At 39.6% G+C, this 15,931-nt stretch overlaps 1 protein-coding gene and 1 long non-coding RNA gene across 2 annotated transcripts in view; one reads left to right on the forward strand and one right to left on the reverse strand.

Annotated features, from left to right (window-relative positions):
* Positions 1–4,513: 4,513 nt before the first annotated feature.
* Positions 4,514–6,461, forward strand: LOC138976618 (uncharacterized). Its single transcript, XR_011459093.1, has 3 exons — positions 4,514–4,729; positions 5,212–5,342; positions 5,572–6,461. It is a non-coding gene; the product is annotated as an uncharacterized lncRNA (long non-coding RNA).
* Positions 6,462–11,606: 5,145 nt separating this feature from the next.
* The window catches only part of LOC138977299 (sacsin-like), a 75,483-nt gene continuing 71,158 nt past the window's right edge, over positions 11,607–15,931 (reverse strand). Inside the window, exons 25-26 of the mRNA XM_070350200.1 lie at positions 13,360–13,522; positions 11,607–11,641 (exon numbers count right to left, since the gene is read on the reverse strand). Of these exons, the coding sequence (XP_070206301.1) occupies positions 11,607–11,641; positions 13,360–13,522 (198 nt within the window). The remainder of the gene's footprint in view (positions 11,642–13,359; positions 13,523–15,931) is intronic.

Genomic DNA, 15,931 nt, shown 5'->3' on the forward strand with positions numbered 1-15,931 from the left:
TTTTAAGAAACAATTTCAGATTATAAACCTCGAACTTCCAAAGCTAGGTATACTATTCTATACCAAAAGTTATGTATGACACAGATGATGGACAAACACCAATCATAGTGCAAATAAGCAAAAACCAATCATAGTGCAAATAAGCAAAAACAATCTTTCTTTCTTTATTTATTTGGTGTTTAACGTCGTTTTCAACCGTTCAAGGTTATATCGCGACGGGGAAAGGGGGGAGATGAGATAGAGCCACTTGTTAATTGTTTCTTGTTCACAAAAGCACTAATAAAAAAATTGCTCCAAGGGCTTGCAACGTAGTACAATATATGACCTTACTGGGAGAATGCAAGTTTCCAGTACAAAGGACTTAACATTTATTACATACTGCTTGACTAAAATCTTTACAAACATTGACTATATTCTATACAAGAAACAGGAACTTAACAAGGGCAAAAGGAGAAACAGAATCCGTTAGTGGCCTCTTACGACATGCTGGGGAGCATCGGGTAAATTCTTCCCCCTAACCTGCAAAAACAATCATAGTGCAAGAAAACAAAAACCAATCATAATGCTATAGAGGTTTCCCAGTGCCTCCGATTCCATAGACGTATTTCAGGTGGATTAAAAACAACTAGGGATCAATGTTTGGATGGACACAGACGGGCGCAGTAAGGACGTCTGTCTTCAAGCTGAAACAGTTGGGGTTCGAACCCCGGCTGTGCCCGGTTGGTCAAAGGGGACGATTCTTCCAATCCCCACGTCAATTATTTGTCATTCTTGCTCGTCGTGCCTTAGTTCTCCCCTTTTGTGTGTACACACAAGCACAAGACCAAGTACACATGAACAAATCCTGTAAGCAATGTGTGTTCGGTTGGTTAAAGAAAACACGAAAATACCCAGCATGAATTCTCCGAAAGCAGGCTTTAAAATGGCTGGGGTAAACGTACAAACACTTTAAAGCACACTCGTGCTAAAAACAAAACAAAAAGAAAACAACACCAAATGCAAGCGGGAGTTGCAGACAATGAATGCAGAAGGAGAAGCATGGAGACCTTCTCAATCTTTTGTCTGAGAGGTGAGACAGGTCACCTCTTACCGACATGGCTGCATTTTCCATCAGACTGCACCTTTTTGCATATTATTATAATAGCCACGATCATTTATAGTTAAATACAGATGTTCAAAAAATCTAAAATACACATGAGCAGCAATACTTCAACAGATATTTATATAATACACATAAATAGTCATATTTAAACACAGAGAGATATATGTAGATATAAGACGCATGCAAAGTAGTAGTTAAACACAGATGTGTTACTATAATACGCATGAACAGTTACATGTTAACATGTTCATAATGTTTATGAACAATAAAAGATTTTTATTTGCTTGGGTTGTTAATTTTTGTAAACGTCGCTTCGTCCGACATGGCTATTTGGGACGAATACACGTTTATTCACACAGCCGTCTTCATGTTTAAAACTATTTACATTAAGGTCTCTCACTGTAAAAGTAAGGTTCTATAAAAAGGTCATGTCCTTTTACATCTGTTACTTCAAATTTTGTTGAAGATCTCGATCTGGTTTGAACAATATTTCATTTCTGCTAACATATTCATGAAGTTTACATACATTTATCAATATGAAAACACCAAGAAGCCTACGGATTATTTGGTGTTTTCAACACACATTTACATGTATATAAATAGATATACAAATGATACACAGTCTTGTTATTACATATAAAACACATAAATAAGTCAATCAGTTTTTACACACAAGCACAAGATCAGATTATCTTCTTTAAAAAAATATAAAATCTTGTTTGGGGGACGTCCGGAATTAAACATTCAGAGTATCTGCACGGTAGTGTTTGTCACAAAGTTATTTCATGTCAACACAATGAATGAGGACGTGTGGAATGGTTCAAGGTAATCAAAACAGTCCCTTACAGAAAAGAAAAGTCGCTGCGACCTCGCTGCGACCTCGTTGCGAGGTCGCAGCGATCTAAACACATCGCAGCAACTAGTCGCAGCTGGTCACGGCTAGCCGCGATGTTGGCGCGAGCCTCGCAACAACATCGCGGCTAGCCGCGACCTTGGCGCGAGCCTCGCGACAACATCGCGGCTAGCTGTGACCCTGGCGTGAGGCTCGCGACAAGAGCGCGGCTAGCTGCGACCATGGTGCGAGGCTCGCGCCAACATCGCGGGTAGCTGCGACCTTGGCGCGAGCCTCGCAACAACATCGCAGGTAGCTGCAACCTTGGCGCGAGCCTCACAACAACATCAAAGTTAGCTGCGACAATTGGCGCGAACCTCGCAACAACATCGCGGGTAGCTGCGACCTTGACGCGAGCCTCGCAGGTAGCTGCGATCTTGGCGTAAGTTTCCGAACAACATCACAGCTAGCCGCGACCTTAATGGAGGCTTTTTCAACATCATATGGAGGGGCCTGCTTATAGAGCGATTATTGTGTCTGACTCTCTGAGTGGCCCTATTTGCAAATATTCTTACCATCTTGGCACAAGAATGAGACATGGTGGCAGCAAATATTATTCAGAAACATAACACTCAGCTTGCTTCATGTTTTAAAAAACTGTATGAAATATATATGTTTCATATTACAAAGTAAATATTTTCTTTTGTTTTTAAGCAAAAAGTGTATTTTGGCATTAATTCTTAGAACTGTTAAAGGGATGTATAAATCAGCAGCCCAAAATTCTTGTTTGTTTACCAACTGCCAGAGACTTTTATTCTGTAGTTTCACACAAAATGTTGTTGAAGCAAAATTCAAGGCTTAAAGGTCGTCTACATTTCTGCTTTTTTTTCAATAATCTTATGGTTAGATTTCGCTAAAAAGTTATGTCAGATGATGAATGAAGCATGGGGAAATTTTTTTATCAAAATAAAAATAAATGTAAAAAAAGTTTTTATTTTTGAGAAGTACAGTATAACACTTCCAATGTTTTGATTTCCATGTGGAGAGAGCATGTGTTTTAACTATAAATATCGACCAATCAAATTCATGTCACTATGCTGACAGCCACACCCACACAATCACGGCAACAGTTTGACACAGTGTATTAGAGCGCTGTCCACGATGTTTTGTTAAACGCACGAAATGCATGGTATTTGAGAGGACTTTTGCCCTTGGCATTTGCCAAATAAGGATATCGTACTCTACTACGCTGCATTACTTTCATGAATTTTCAATCGGCTACCCTGGCTTCGTCCTTCCTGATCGAAGGGGAGTGTATTTTTGATATTTGTAGGGAATAGCTAGACTTAGTATTTGATGCCGATTTCTGTATAAAAATGTAGACAAACACCTTTAAACTCGAGTATTATATTTTCACAAAGATGGTCGCAACCGTTTATATGGCATGTTGCATTTCCATTTAAAAATCAGGTAAAGTGTTATCTTGTGCTTCTTTAAAATTTGGGAGCTAGAAAGTACCATGGTGATGTGTTGCTAACTGCATTTAGCTTAGGGAGTTTACTATTGCCCATTAAACTCAAAGTGTACAACCAGCCTATATTATAAAGACTTAACAGAAATGATCAGATTCAGAGCATATATATGACAGCACACGAATGGAAGCACTATATATAGCTTGCACACCAACAAACAAGAGAAATTTTAACTGGCAGTGTGACGATCAAACAATTCCATTAAAAAATATAGCTGGAACCCTAGCTGTTTTGCGCTTGGAGTATTCTCAAACAAATTTGGCATATATATATATTTTCAGGAAAAAAAAGGTGTATTCCATACATTTGACCGTTGCAACATTAAAAAGTTTACCAAAACATTAAACCAAATGCTTCTTTCAATGTGTAATGACAAAAGCGGTTACCATTGATCAAATGCAGAATTGTAAAGTTGTTATAATCATTAAACCATACTGATCGTATTTTTAGACAAACAAGCATACAATACATAGTCTAATACGGCAATAATTATGTTCCCAGGTCTTGATCACAGGCGGAATCTGTGATCTTATAGGTACCCCAAACCTTCTTTGCATCACTTAGCTCCTAGCCGCAATCGGGATTTTTTCCACCCCATTTCAAAGGACCAGACCATGCTGTTTTAAAGGTTATTAGAACCACTAACCGATGACTGAAGGTTAGAGAAATGCACCTGAACTTGAAGATGCCAAAAATGCAAAGAAATTCACCGAATAAAATAAAAAATGTATACCACATCAAAATACATACCATTTTCGTTAGTTAATTTGTGTTTACTATGTGATTTTGTATGAATATTTTATTGAAGTACCGTTCAGCCTCACACAGCCTCCGCGCGCTGTGATGCGCAACATTTTTCAGTTCGGTCGTCGTACTTTACGCTCTCTTGCTCCGCGTCAAAGAAACTACAATGGGTGTTTTGAAAGAGCAGAGCTAGCTCTATAATTTCGTATATTTTGAGAACTGGAAAACAAAGTGACCAAAAATTGCGGTTGAAGTTTTCAAAATCAAACTACCGACAACTTTATTACACTGCCAAATGAAATACACCATTCGATTCAGCTCGAATTTTTCTTTAAACAAGCAAAAAATGAAGTCAGTCCGACATGTGTCCTCCGAGCAAGACGCCCAAAACGAGGCTCGAATAGCTTTGCCTGCAGTTTTGAAAATGGCGCCCGGTGGCTCAAGCCGCGATTACCGACTCAACAAATTCAACCCAAGCATTGTTTTCGTCCGGCACATCGATTCAAGATGTTCTGTTCGGTAAGTTTAGACATATTAAAGTATTGATTGAATGTTTTTAATGGCGGATGTACGAAATGACCCAATAGAATCTAATAACGAAAATAATCATTGACAATGTATCTAAAGATTTATAAAAAAAATATTTCTGGTGCATCTACGAAATGAAAACATTGCATATTGTTCAAAAACTGATTTTATTCTGGTCACGTAACTTCTTCTTTTCTTGCACCAGCTGAGTGGAAACCAAAAGTAGAATTCACCAGCTGACTCTGAGAACGTTTTGCGGACTCGCAATGTTTCGCACATGTATGTCGACTTATTTCGTGTGAGAAAACAGATATTACAGATATATTTTTTATAAAATACTGGTAGCTGCTTTTTCATTTATTGAAAATGAAATAACTGACTTTTCTTCTTTGAGTTTGAATGGTGTTTTTCTTTCTGCAGAAGTATAGTGTTTGATGTTATTGTTATAACTTACTTTTTGTTCTTTTCTCCAGATGACACACATGCACCAACAACTTGCTAACTATTTTCTTGCCTCTGGCCGTGGCAGACCTCCAAATCCACCGACCTGACAAACAAGGTTTTGCTGCAGTTACAGAGGCAAAGTGGCAAGCCCTCTTCAGTGGTAAGTACTCGGTTGATCACAACTCTTTTTTGTCTTATAGATATGCTTATGTATTTATAAACAGGCTAGCAATCCTTTGCGTCTTTTCTTTATCCACTAAAATTAATTACAAAATAATAATAGACATTGATAATTTTAATTTATTTCTTTGGCTCTCCCTTTTACTATACTGCAGCATAGTTCATGCACTGGTCTTTTGGAACACAGACTGATATTGACTTTTTTTCAGGTCCACTCCTGGTTTGAGAAGCTCTTCCCAGAAGTTACCTTTCCTGTGGATCGGATTGGTGGTGTCATTGATCGCACGGAGAAGCAATTCAAGGAGCACCTCAGTGGGGAGACAGGAACAACAGCATTTCTTCAGGTTGTCAGAGATCTTGATTCAGAGATGAGATTCCCAAATTTTGACATAAGAGGGTAAAGGAAGTTTGGGGTCCAGGGGCAACGCCCTGTGTGGGAGTCAGGGGGCTGAAGCTGATGCGTTTTTAGCATTTACATAACAAAAAATTGCTCAGAAATGAGTCTTAGCAGCAGAATATTTTGATTAGAACTTTGGGCATTGTTCATGCATTTCTAGAATGAATCTCACAAATAAACAACAGTCACTGAAAATAACATCACACTCACAGACTGACAAACACAAGTGTGCACACAAGGACAAATATGTGGTCAAATGGTCTTTCAACACGCTCTTGCCCCTCTATTTGTAGCCCAGTACTTTATTACACCACGTGCATTGTGCCTTCCCCGAACATTCAACTTTTGAACCGAATCTCCGAGACGGATGGACAGTTTTCGTCCCTTCACTTCGGTAGTTATAATTTCGTCTTTCCACGCCCAAACCCATTTGTTCTTTAGCCCTTTATCAATCTCAGAAGCTAAAGCATGTTCTGTTTCTGCCAACAATCGCATTGACAACGCCATCTTGCTAAAGTGGCTAAAGTCAACAACTAAATCAGCCCATTTAGGAACTTCCGCGATGAAGACACTGATGATGAGGAGAAACTTGTTCCCAAATGGACAGTTCGTACACGGGTCTAAAGTTCATTTCGTAGATTTTTGGTTTTGAGCTCGGCGGAGATTTTTTTGTCGGAGGTATTGTCGGTCCGGACAATCAAAAACCGGTCTGGTCTTTTGGGAGATTCAGTCATTGGCAGGTCAGATTTTTGATAATCAACCTCTACCCCCCCCCCTTTTTTTTTTCTCAAGGGATCTGGACGATTCAGGAAAACGGTCCTGGGGATCAACTTTTGAGCAGAATTCCGCGAAAAAGCGGAAGAATCTCATCTCTGTTGATTTTGTTTCTGATGCACTCAGCCACCTTGGGTTAAGAAGGGGAGAACTTCTTGGAGAGTGCATACACTACTTGGTAGGTATGCAACATATTATGTACTGGTTAGCCTGTAATGTACTGTCTTGATTTCATTTTCGAAATATAGTTTTTCATAATAACTATATCGCTGATATTCAGTACCAAACTTTTTTTTATTTAGCTCTACACTTTTACTTTTAGGGTGTATTGCAATTAACTTTGGAAAAAGGTTAAGCAGCTGTTTATGTTTAAACAAAAAATAACTCACGAGACCTTTAGCTAAACCCATGTGACATTGGTAAAAAAAACAGCATGAGCGATTGCTAGTGCTGGCGATCTTGTATTTCGGCAACAAATTGTGAACTCTGATGAACTTGTTCGTCCTGATCGCAGGATACAGCTTGCTCTATTTAATCTGAATTTATGCCAAATGAGCTTTTATTAAATAATTTGAATTTAAACCAATTGTTTGTTTTACATTTGAGAATATGCGTCTGCATGTGTTGAACTGCTTCTGTCTCTAGTCAATTTAGAATGTATGTAGCACAATGGCCTGTCAGTGCGAAAGGATTTGCATGCACCCACAAGCTGGTTGCAGCATTTTTCTGGGAGGGTTTAGGTATATTTTAACTGGGACTTTAAACCATCTAAACAATGTTCAGGGTTTGGTAAAGCATTTCCTCCTGCATAACTGCAGTAAGTTATCACTCATCACTAGGTTGCAGCTCACTTGCTAGGAAATTTGAAGGTCGTTGCTTGATGATTTCATGGACATCGCAGTAAACCGTGACAACTGCACAGGTAGCTGCAGCTGGCTCAAGGAAAGCTTGTACGTGGTAAGAATTTGGAGGACAGGCCAGGGATATCCCGGCTCACCCTGGTCGTTGCTAGCTATAGCTGTGACATGGTCGCGGATATATAGCTGTGACTACCACATATAGGTCCGGGTAATCGCGGCTAGCTGCGAGGTAATCGCGGCTAGCTGCGACCTAATCGCGGTATATAGCTGTGACTATCAGGAACAGGTCCGGGTTACCGCGGCTAGCTGCGACCTGGTCGCGGCTAGCTGTAACCTGCTTGGGTTTATAATAATTCATCGCGGCTTGCCACGACTAGATCGCAGCTAACTGCGACTAGATCACAGCTAGCTGCGACTACATCACAGCTAGCTGCGACTAGATCACGGCAAGCCGCAGCATGATCCCAGGAACATCGCGGCTAGCTGTGACCTGGTCGCGGCTAGCTGTGACCTGGTCGCAGCTAGCTGTGACCTGGTCGCGGCAAGCTCACAGTAAGGGGTCCAGGACATCGCGGCTAGCTGCTGCTAGGTCGCGGCAAGCTCGCAGGGAACATCGCAGCTAGCCGCGACCTCATCACATCAAGCTCGCGGGTGGGATCTCCATATAAGGATATATAACTACATCGCAGCTAGCTGCGACTTAGTCGCAGCAAACTTAATTTGCATGGTAAATTACGGCCTCGCAGCGACCTCGCAGCGAGGCTCGCTGCGACCTCGCTGCGAGGCTCGCCACAGGGCCTTTTTTTCTGTAAGGGGTAAGACAAACAGGTACATTTAACATGCATGAAAACTAATATCTTAAAACATGTGGTAGATATACACACACTTTTGATATATACACAAAGCCTGGACATGACATAAATGTAGACTCCAATGGAACTACAAACTACACTAGATACTTCGGAGAAGACAACATGGCACTGATTAAACATTTTTTTGTTTACATATGTTTCCAGGCAGCAAACATTCTCAATAAATTCCCATAGGCACAATAAATATCCACCAAACATATCAGAAAAAACATCAACTTACCATTTAATGTTACATTCATCTTGCAAAACGTATTCAGATGAAGTAAGATGTTGAATGATATAAAATTGGCTTTGAGCTGTTACTTCAACAGTGCAATAAATATTTTGATTTAATTTGTACAGAACTATATACTTTTGCTCATGCTGAAAGCATATCATAATCACAACACTTGAGCATACTGTACAATTGTTACGACCCATCAGTATTTAACATGATTAAGCACCCCACTCCATGCACACATAACAATTCTTGTATCACAACAGTGAAAAATGTAAGTGTAGTGCATCTGCTGTATATGAGTAACCAAGAAAAAAGGTTTCAATCAAACTACCAAATTAGCAAAATGGATGAGTATACATATTCTATGATTAAAGCAACAATAAAAAAACCGATAACAACCCAATTCCCGCAAGAAAACATCACACACAAATGTACAGGGATAGGGGCATCACATTTTTTTTATTTTTCCATTAAGAAAATGTGAATGCTGGCATTTCTACTTTTACAAAACCAGAACACAGCCCTAATTGTCAAAGCTTCACACACACTAAAACGTGACATTAAACGCCATTCTTAGTTCTCTTTACTTTCACATTATAGTTTTTACATAACAGTGAACCGCCAATTTTCATCAGGGAACTTTCCTCTCAGAGCCGGCAGCGTATACCACACAAATCAACAGTTTCAATCTCAAATATGCATGGTTATTGTCAAAAGTACAACAACTTAATAAGATATTTAAGAGCATGTAACATAAATAAACAGTAACTCAACAAGAACAGGATTCAGGCAAAACATGTATTTGTATCAAACAAAATACACCTCCAAATGTTCTTTGGAAAACTTTGTTACTCCACTATACACACAAAGTAGTGTTTTTGCAAAACATGCAATCAAATAAAAAAAAAGAACAAAAACACCCACCCATTAACACCCACCCAATTAACACCCACCCAATTAACACCCACCCAATTAACGACATCGATCAACCAAAAAGAAAATGAAAAATAGAAATAACGATCACATGACAGTACATGTTCAAAAAAAAGAAACGACCCTTACACAGATCCTCCATTTCACAGTGATTAACGACCTATACACCAGTAATCCTCATGTAAGCAAGAGTCCGGGAAATCTTTCGGTCAATGATATTTTTCTCAATCCTGAATCGGATCACTTGAGTACTCAATGTGCTAGGCGTTCAGAAACGAATGAAATCAAAGGAATCTTCTATTTTTTTACACAATACATCACGCATTCACATCGGCCAGCAGATCGCAGCCATTTCGGCGCATATCCTACTTTTCACGGCCTATTATTCCAAGTCACACGGGTATTTGGTGGACATTTTTAGCTATGCCAATACAATTTTGCCAGGAAAGACCCTTTTGTCAATCGTGGGATCTTTAACGTGCACCCCCAATGTAGTGTACACGAAGGGACCTCGGTTTTTCGTCTCATCCAATACAAACGTGTGGATTTTCTTGTGATATATGAATTAGGTATTTCCACCATCGCATGAGGGCAACAGAGAGCGTCCAAAGTATCAGTAGCGCGCATTTCTTCAACTAAAAGTAGCGTCGTACAGCTTTCTGTTTTAACTCCTTCACTAATTCAAGCAAAATATTGAGAAAAAACTAAAGCATTCTGAAGCACTGAACATTGCCATCGCGTGATTAAATATCTTTAGTTTTATGTACATGTACACCGGCTCTTACAATAAGAAGTAGGAATATCATCTCGAATAAATACAGGTTATTTACAAAAGAAAACGTTGAAGGAATCAAATTTGTTGCATACATTTTGTTCTACAATGCAAGGATAAATATACAAATAAAACAAAAAGAGACATGCTGTCTGTCACACCATTCCATGATCAAGTAGCTTGTGTTAAAGCGCTGGTCGATCACGTATCTTACTCCTTTATCCTCACTGTAGTGTTACAATACTGATACTACAATAAAGTTAAAGAAGTAGGATAACCTGGTCCACCAGAGCTTTAATACAAGCTCAGGTGTTTTTAATTTTACTTTACTCCTGTTGGTAAAAATTGAAACTTGCCTCTGAAGAGACTACCATGCAGAAAATGACACGTAACGGTTTTCAAAGGAGAGAAAATAACAAGTTTTGTTCCTTCTTCTTATTTCAGGAAATTGTTATAACATTACAATAATTACAAACCTGAAGAGTCAATAGCATTTGGATCATTCCCGACAGCATCGTATCAGGTATTTGAAAGCACAAACATGCTGTTCATGTATGTACAATATATTCTTACATCAGAAATTAAGAAATAACCGACAATAATAATACGAGAATTTATAACGCGCACATATCTCACCACAAGGCGACTCAAGGCGCAATCATACACAATCTTTCGCATTAAAAGCTCAAGCATATTCATATACACTTACGCATAAGTCACCTGAAGATGACAAGGCAACAACACAAACAGAGGCACGGCACTCAAAAGTAAGCATGAAAAAGAAAAGAAAATTTCAAACAATAATTTATGTCCATGGCTATTTACAACTGATCTGATTTAGGCTTGTGGGTGAGGGGGGAGGGGGGGGGGGGGGGGGGGGTACAAACCAGTAATACGACAACATGGCAAGAAAAAATTCTTTAACAAATATGCAAACAAGTTATCAAGCAAGTAGAATCTTTATGAAATAAAATATTCTCCAAATTGAAAGGAAAGGTATAATAAAAGCTTCAATTTTCCAACTGTCTTGCAAATGTCCAACAGTCTTGAAAAAATGAAATGTCACATGTTAAACAGTACAAAATACATATCATCCTTGCATCTCTTGGCATATTATTTTAGGCAACACCAACTTAGTATGTCACTTCACTCAAAGGAACGCATCCACAAGTTCAACGTGTGCTCTTTTGATGTATACAAGATGTTAAAAACAAAAGCGAATAGGAAACCCACATACGAATGCAAAAAACACGAATGAAATATAAACCACTGTTTAAACTAGAGGCATGCACCAACACAGGCTCGTGTCTATCAACACATCAATAGACAACCACAATAAACAAATTTCAATCCTTGACACTAAACATTTTGTTTACAATTTACACCCTGATAAACTCGTGGTGGTGGTAGAGCTAATTACTGTGGTGGTGGTAGGGCCTTGCGTTGGGGACCTAGAAACACAAGAAGAGCAAACGCTCGATCGAGTCACTTTCGCAGTTCTGAATATTATATGAGGCATCAGATGGACAGGAAGAAATTGCTATTCACAACACAATGAGTCACGTTCACATAAAATTTGAGCCCGGTCACTTTTATAGTTTCCGAGAAAAGCCCAACGTTAAGTTGTGTGTTGCCGAACAGAAAAGGCTAGTTATCTCCCTTGTTTTTCTGATAACGTTCGTAAAAGGCTACAGATGTAAATACTTTGATGTAAAGAATAATCCTACAAAGTTTCAATCACATCCGATGAACTTTGTCAAAGATATAAAATGTCTAATTTTTCCTTTGACGCTGACCTGTGACCTTGAAAAAGGTCAAAGGTCAACGAAACCATCGTTAAAGTGTAGAGGTCATTGGAGGTCACGACTAAACAAAATATGAGCCCGATCGCTTTGATAGTTTCCGAGAAAAGTCCAACGTTAAGGTGGTGTCTACGGACGGCCGGCCGGACGGCCGGCCGGACGGCCGGCCGGACAGACTAACACTGACCGATTACATAGAGTCACATTTTCTCAAGTGACTCAAAAAACCAAGAAAAAAACACATTAGTGTTTCGCTAAAAACAAAACAGACCACACACAAAAAAACACAGCAACTAGACGTTTTAAACGCACTCTTCTCTCTCTGACTCTCTCTCTCTCTGTTACTGTAGTTAATTTAACTTTTATTTCTTCCTGTTATTGACTTACCCTCAACGTTACTGTCACCCTCGAAAACAAAAGTTCAATTCAATTCTGTTGCATCAAATTAGAATGTTTGCTGAGTTTATTTGATTCATATTACAATTTTACTTTCTGAGTACTTAATGTACTGTCAACGTTTTGCTTTGTACATTATAGTATGCCACTTTCCTGCTGGTCACATTATAGCTGATGCTAACATTATGACGCTGGTGAATAAAAAGAACCCGTCGCGATATAACCTTGAACGGTTGAAAACGACGTTAAACACCAAATAAAGAAAGAAAGAAAAGAAAGAATAAAAAGAAAAATATCTTATGGTATCTTATCTATCTCCTTGTCTCTCTGTCTGTCTCTATATATATCTCTCTCTTCCCCTCTCTACATTAGTAGATTTTGTGAGAGAGAAAAACACCCAAGTGTAAGCTCTCTATTGTTTGCCTTGAAACATTAATCACAATACAAAACAACATGCCTTCGAAGAACATTCTCTGCCCACCCAAATGCTTGTAAATGCTCCTGGCTTTTGTTTTCGTTCTTATTACGTTATTCTCAATCTCCCATTGCTGTAAAATTCTTACCTCTTCCTCCTAGATAAAAGCTAGCAGCAACAAGAGTCGTGTTAACAAGGTGTGTGCTTGTTTAAGCGTAATCAGGCATTATGTTTTCTGTCAGAACGACCGCGGTCTTTGATGTGCAGAGACTGCGACACGGTTGTTGGGCATGGGTACCGTCTCTGTTATAAAACGTTGACCCCTAACAGCCCCGGCCTGGATTCGACCCGAGGATCATAAATCCAGTGCTCTTACCAACTGAGCTACCAGTGCCGATACGCATGATACAATTACCAACCGGATGGGAACCAGCCGCGAAGTCGGATTGTTTGATTTTGAGGCTGGTTTGTAATTTCAACCACTTCGAACTCGCGGCTGGTTTTCACCCAGCTGGTAACTTTTTCGTGCAAATTAGCCCTGGACCGTGACACTTACTTTGAATTGCAGCAGCAGGACTACCGCTTGAAGACGATGATGACGGCAAACTCGGGTTGTAGTTGCCGCCGATTGAGCGTTGAGAAGGACCCGGTTGTTGTGTAAGTCGTGGCGGCGATGGTGGACGTGACGGTGGTGGTGGTGGAGGTCTGTATTCGCGAAACTGTAAAGGAGAAAATGGGGATTGATTTTCACACACGAACGTTTTACAGTTACGGGAATTAGATGTACTTTCCCACCTTGTGCACCCCCCCCCCCCCCACTAAAAAAAACCCAAAGCTGTTCAATTATTTATTTTCTGCAATGTAAACCCCTCATTCTTTTCGGCAGAATAAATGAATACACTGTTCTTTTCTTCCCAAGAAGACTAGTGTGATATGTCCATATATGTCGAGGGTGTGGAACACTGATATATGTATTAATTATACATCTTATTAATAATGTTCATTTTCTCCTACAATATTACCAGCTTTCTTCAAATCCGAATAGCTAAATAGCTTAAAGATACCAAGAACAAGAAGAGCAAACGCTCGATCGAGTGACTTTCGCAGTTCTGAATATTATATGAGGCATCAGATGGACAGGAAGAAATTGCTATTCACAACACAATGCATACCTGAAGAACATACCTGTGACCTTGAAAAAGGTCAAAGGTCACCAAAGCAGACGTCAAAGTGTAGAGGTCACTGGGAGTCACGTTCACATAAAATTTGAGCCCGGTCACTTTTATAGTTTCCGAGAAAAGCCCAACGTTAAGTTGTGTGTTGCCGAACAGAAAAGGCTAGTTATCTCCCTTGTTTTTCTGATAACGTTCGTAAAAGGCTACAGATGTAAATACTTTGATGTAAAGAATAATCCTACAAAGTTTCAATCACATCCGATGAACTTTGTCAAAGATATAAAATGTCTAATTTTTCCTTTGACGCTGACCTGTGACCTTGAAAAAGGTCAAAGGTCAACGAAACCATCGTTAAAGTGTAGAGGTCATTGGAGGTCACGACTAAACAAAATATGAGCCCGATCGCTTTGATAGTTTCCGAGAAAAGTCCAACGTTAAGGTGGTGTCTACGGACGGCCGGCCGGCTGGCCGGCCGGCCGGACAGACTAACACTGACCGATTACATAGAGTCACTTTTTCTCAAGTGACTCAAAAACCCAACAACCAACCTTAAAACCATTATTTAGCTTGTAATTAAAGGCACAGTAAGCCTCCCGTAAACCATCACCGATACTGTCGGGCTTTTACACACAGTACAAACACACTTCCATTTGAACGCTCACCAAACGGTAACATCCTAGGTGCCCTACGTAAAGAGCGAGCAATTTTTAAAGAATTAATTTTGCGGATTGTCTCAGAGACAATCGGACCGTGGTGCGTTTTGGCGCTAGACCTAACTTTTAAAATCTAAATAATAATTTGACAGCTTGTTACACAAACATTTTTAAATTATAACAGAATTCTTTTTTCATCAAGACAAGATCAGTACAATTCGAAGTTTTGAAAGTTTGAAAAAAGAAAAGCCCGGAAGCAGGGTCACGCAAGGTCGTGGTTGTCGTAGCAGACGACGGTTTATGCCTATCGCCAGTTCCTCTGAACAGTCAAAAGCCATCGCTAGAGTTCTTGTGAACCACAGCCGTTTGTTTCGTGCATAGTCAGAGGTACATAATAACGTGCTATTGGAGATAAGCTCACATCGAGTCGAATTCAAATTACTAACTGACGACTACATTGTGAAAAAGGGAAACTGGATCACAGGGGTTCACGATGGCTCAGGGGTAAGATAAACCAGACAAAAATAAATTCTTTGAAAATTGCTCGCTCTTTACGGAGGGCACCTAGATGTTCTCAAGCGGTGAGTGTTTAAATGAAAGTGTGTAAAAGCCTGACAGTATCTGTGATGGTTTACGGCAGGCTTACTGTGCCTTTAACAAATTTTCAGGCTACAAATAAAAAATGAATATTTGCTTCTTTCCATCTGGAATAAAAAAAAACACAACTTTGTTGCCCCTCCTCCTCCACGTTACTAGCCCCTCTCTCTTTCACCACACACACACACACACACACACACACACACACACACACATCACTACTCACCCCTTCCCCCCTTTCAAAGCTTCAGGCGTCTACCCATTTAGAAAAGTTTCACTGACTTTCAAGATGGTAAGAAGTCCAACACTATAATTGTGCAAGGAGTTAATTTCTATCATTATCTTAGTATGTTAACGGAAAAAAAGCCTAAGTAATTAAACGAGGCAAAAGTACCCGATCATACGAACTAATTACGTCAAATGCCATCGTGAGCGAGCAAGATTTGTTTTTATCGCTGTTATATTGCCTCAAGGAATTGTGTTTGATTACGTCAGAAAATTGTAAAACAACGAAATTGGTTCCATTAAGGTATGTCCCACACAGGATGTAGCCCTGGAATGTGATAGAAGGAAAATGTTAATCACATTTTGGCGGGAAATGCAAACTGAACAAACTGCGTTTGGCTGGCAACACTAATGGTATGTTAAGCCATCTGTGGGATCGTTGAGTGAATATTTTAACTGTGTATAATGTTACAGTTAA

This window comes from Littorina saxatilis, linkage group LG9, assembly GCF_037325665.1.
Source record: "Littorina saxatilis isolate snail1 linkage group LG9, US_GU_Lsax_2.0, whole genome shotgun sequence".
Lineage (NCBI taxonomy): Eukaryota > Metazoa > Mollusca > Gastropoda > Littorinimorpha > Littorinidae > Littorina > Littorina saxatilis.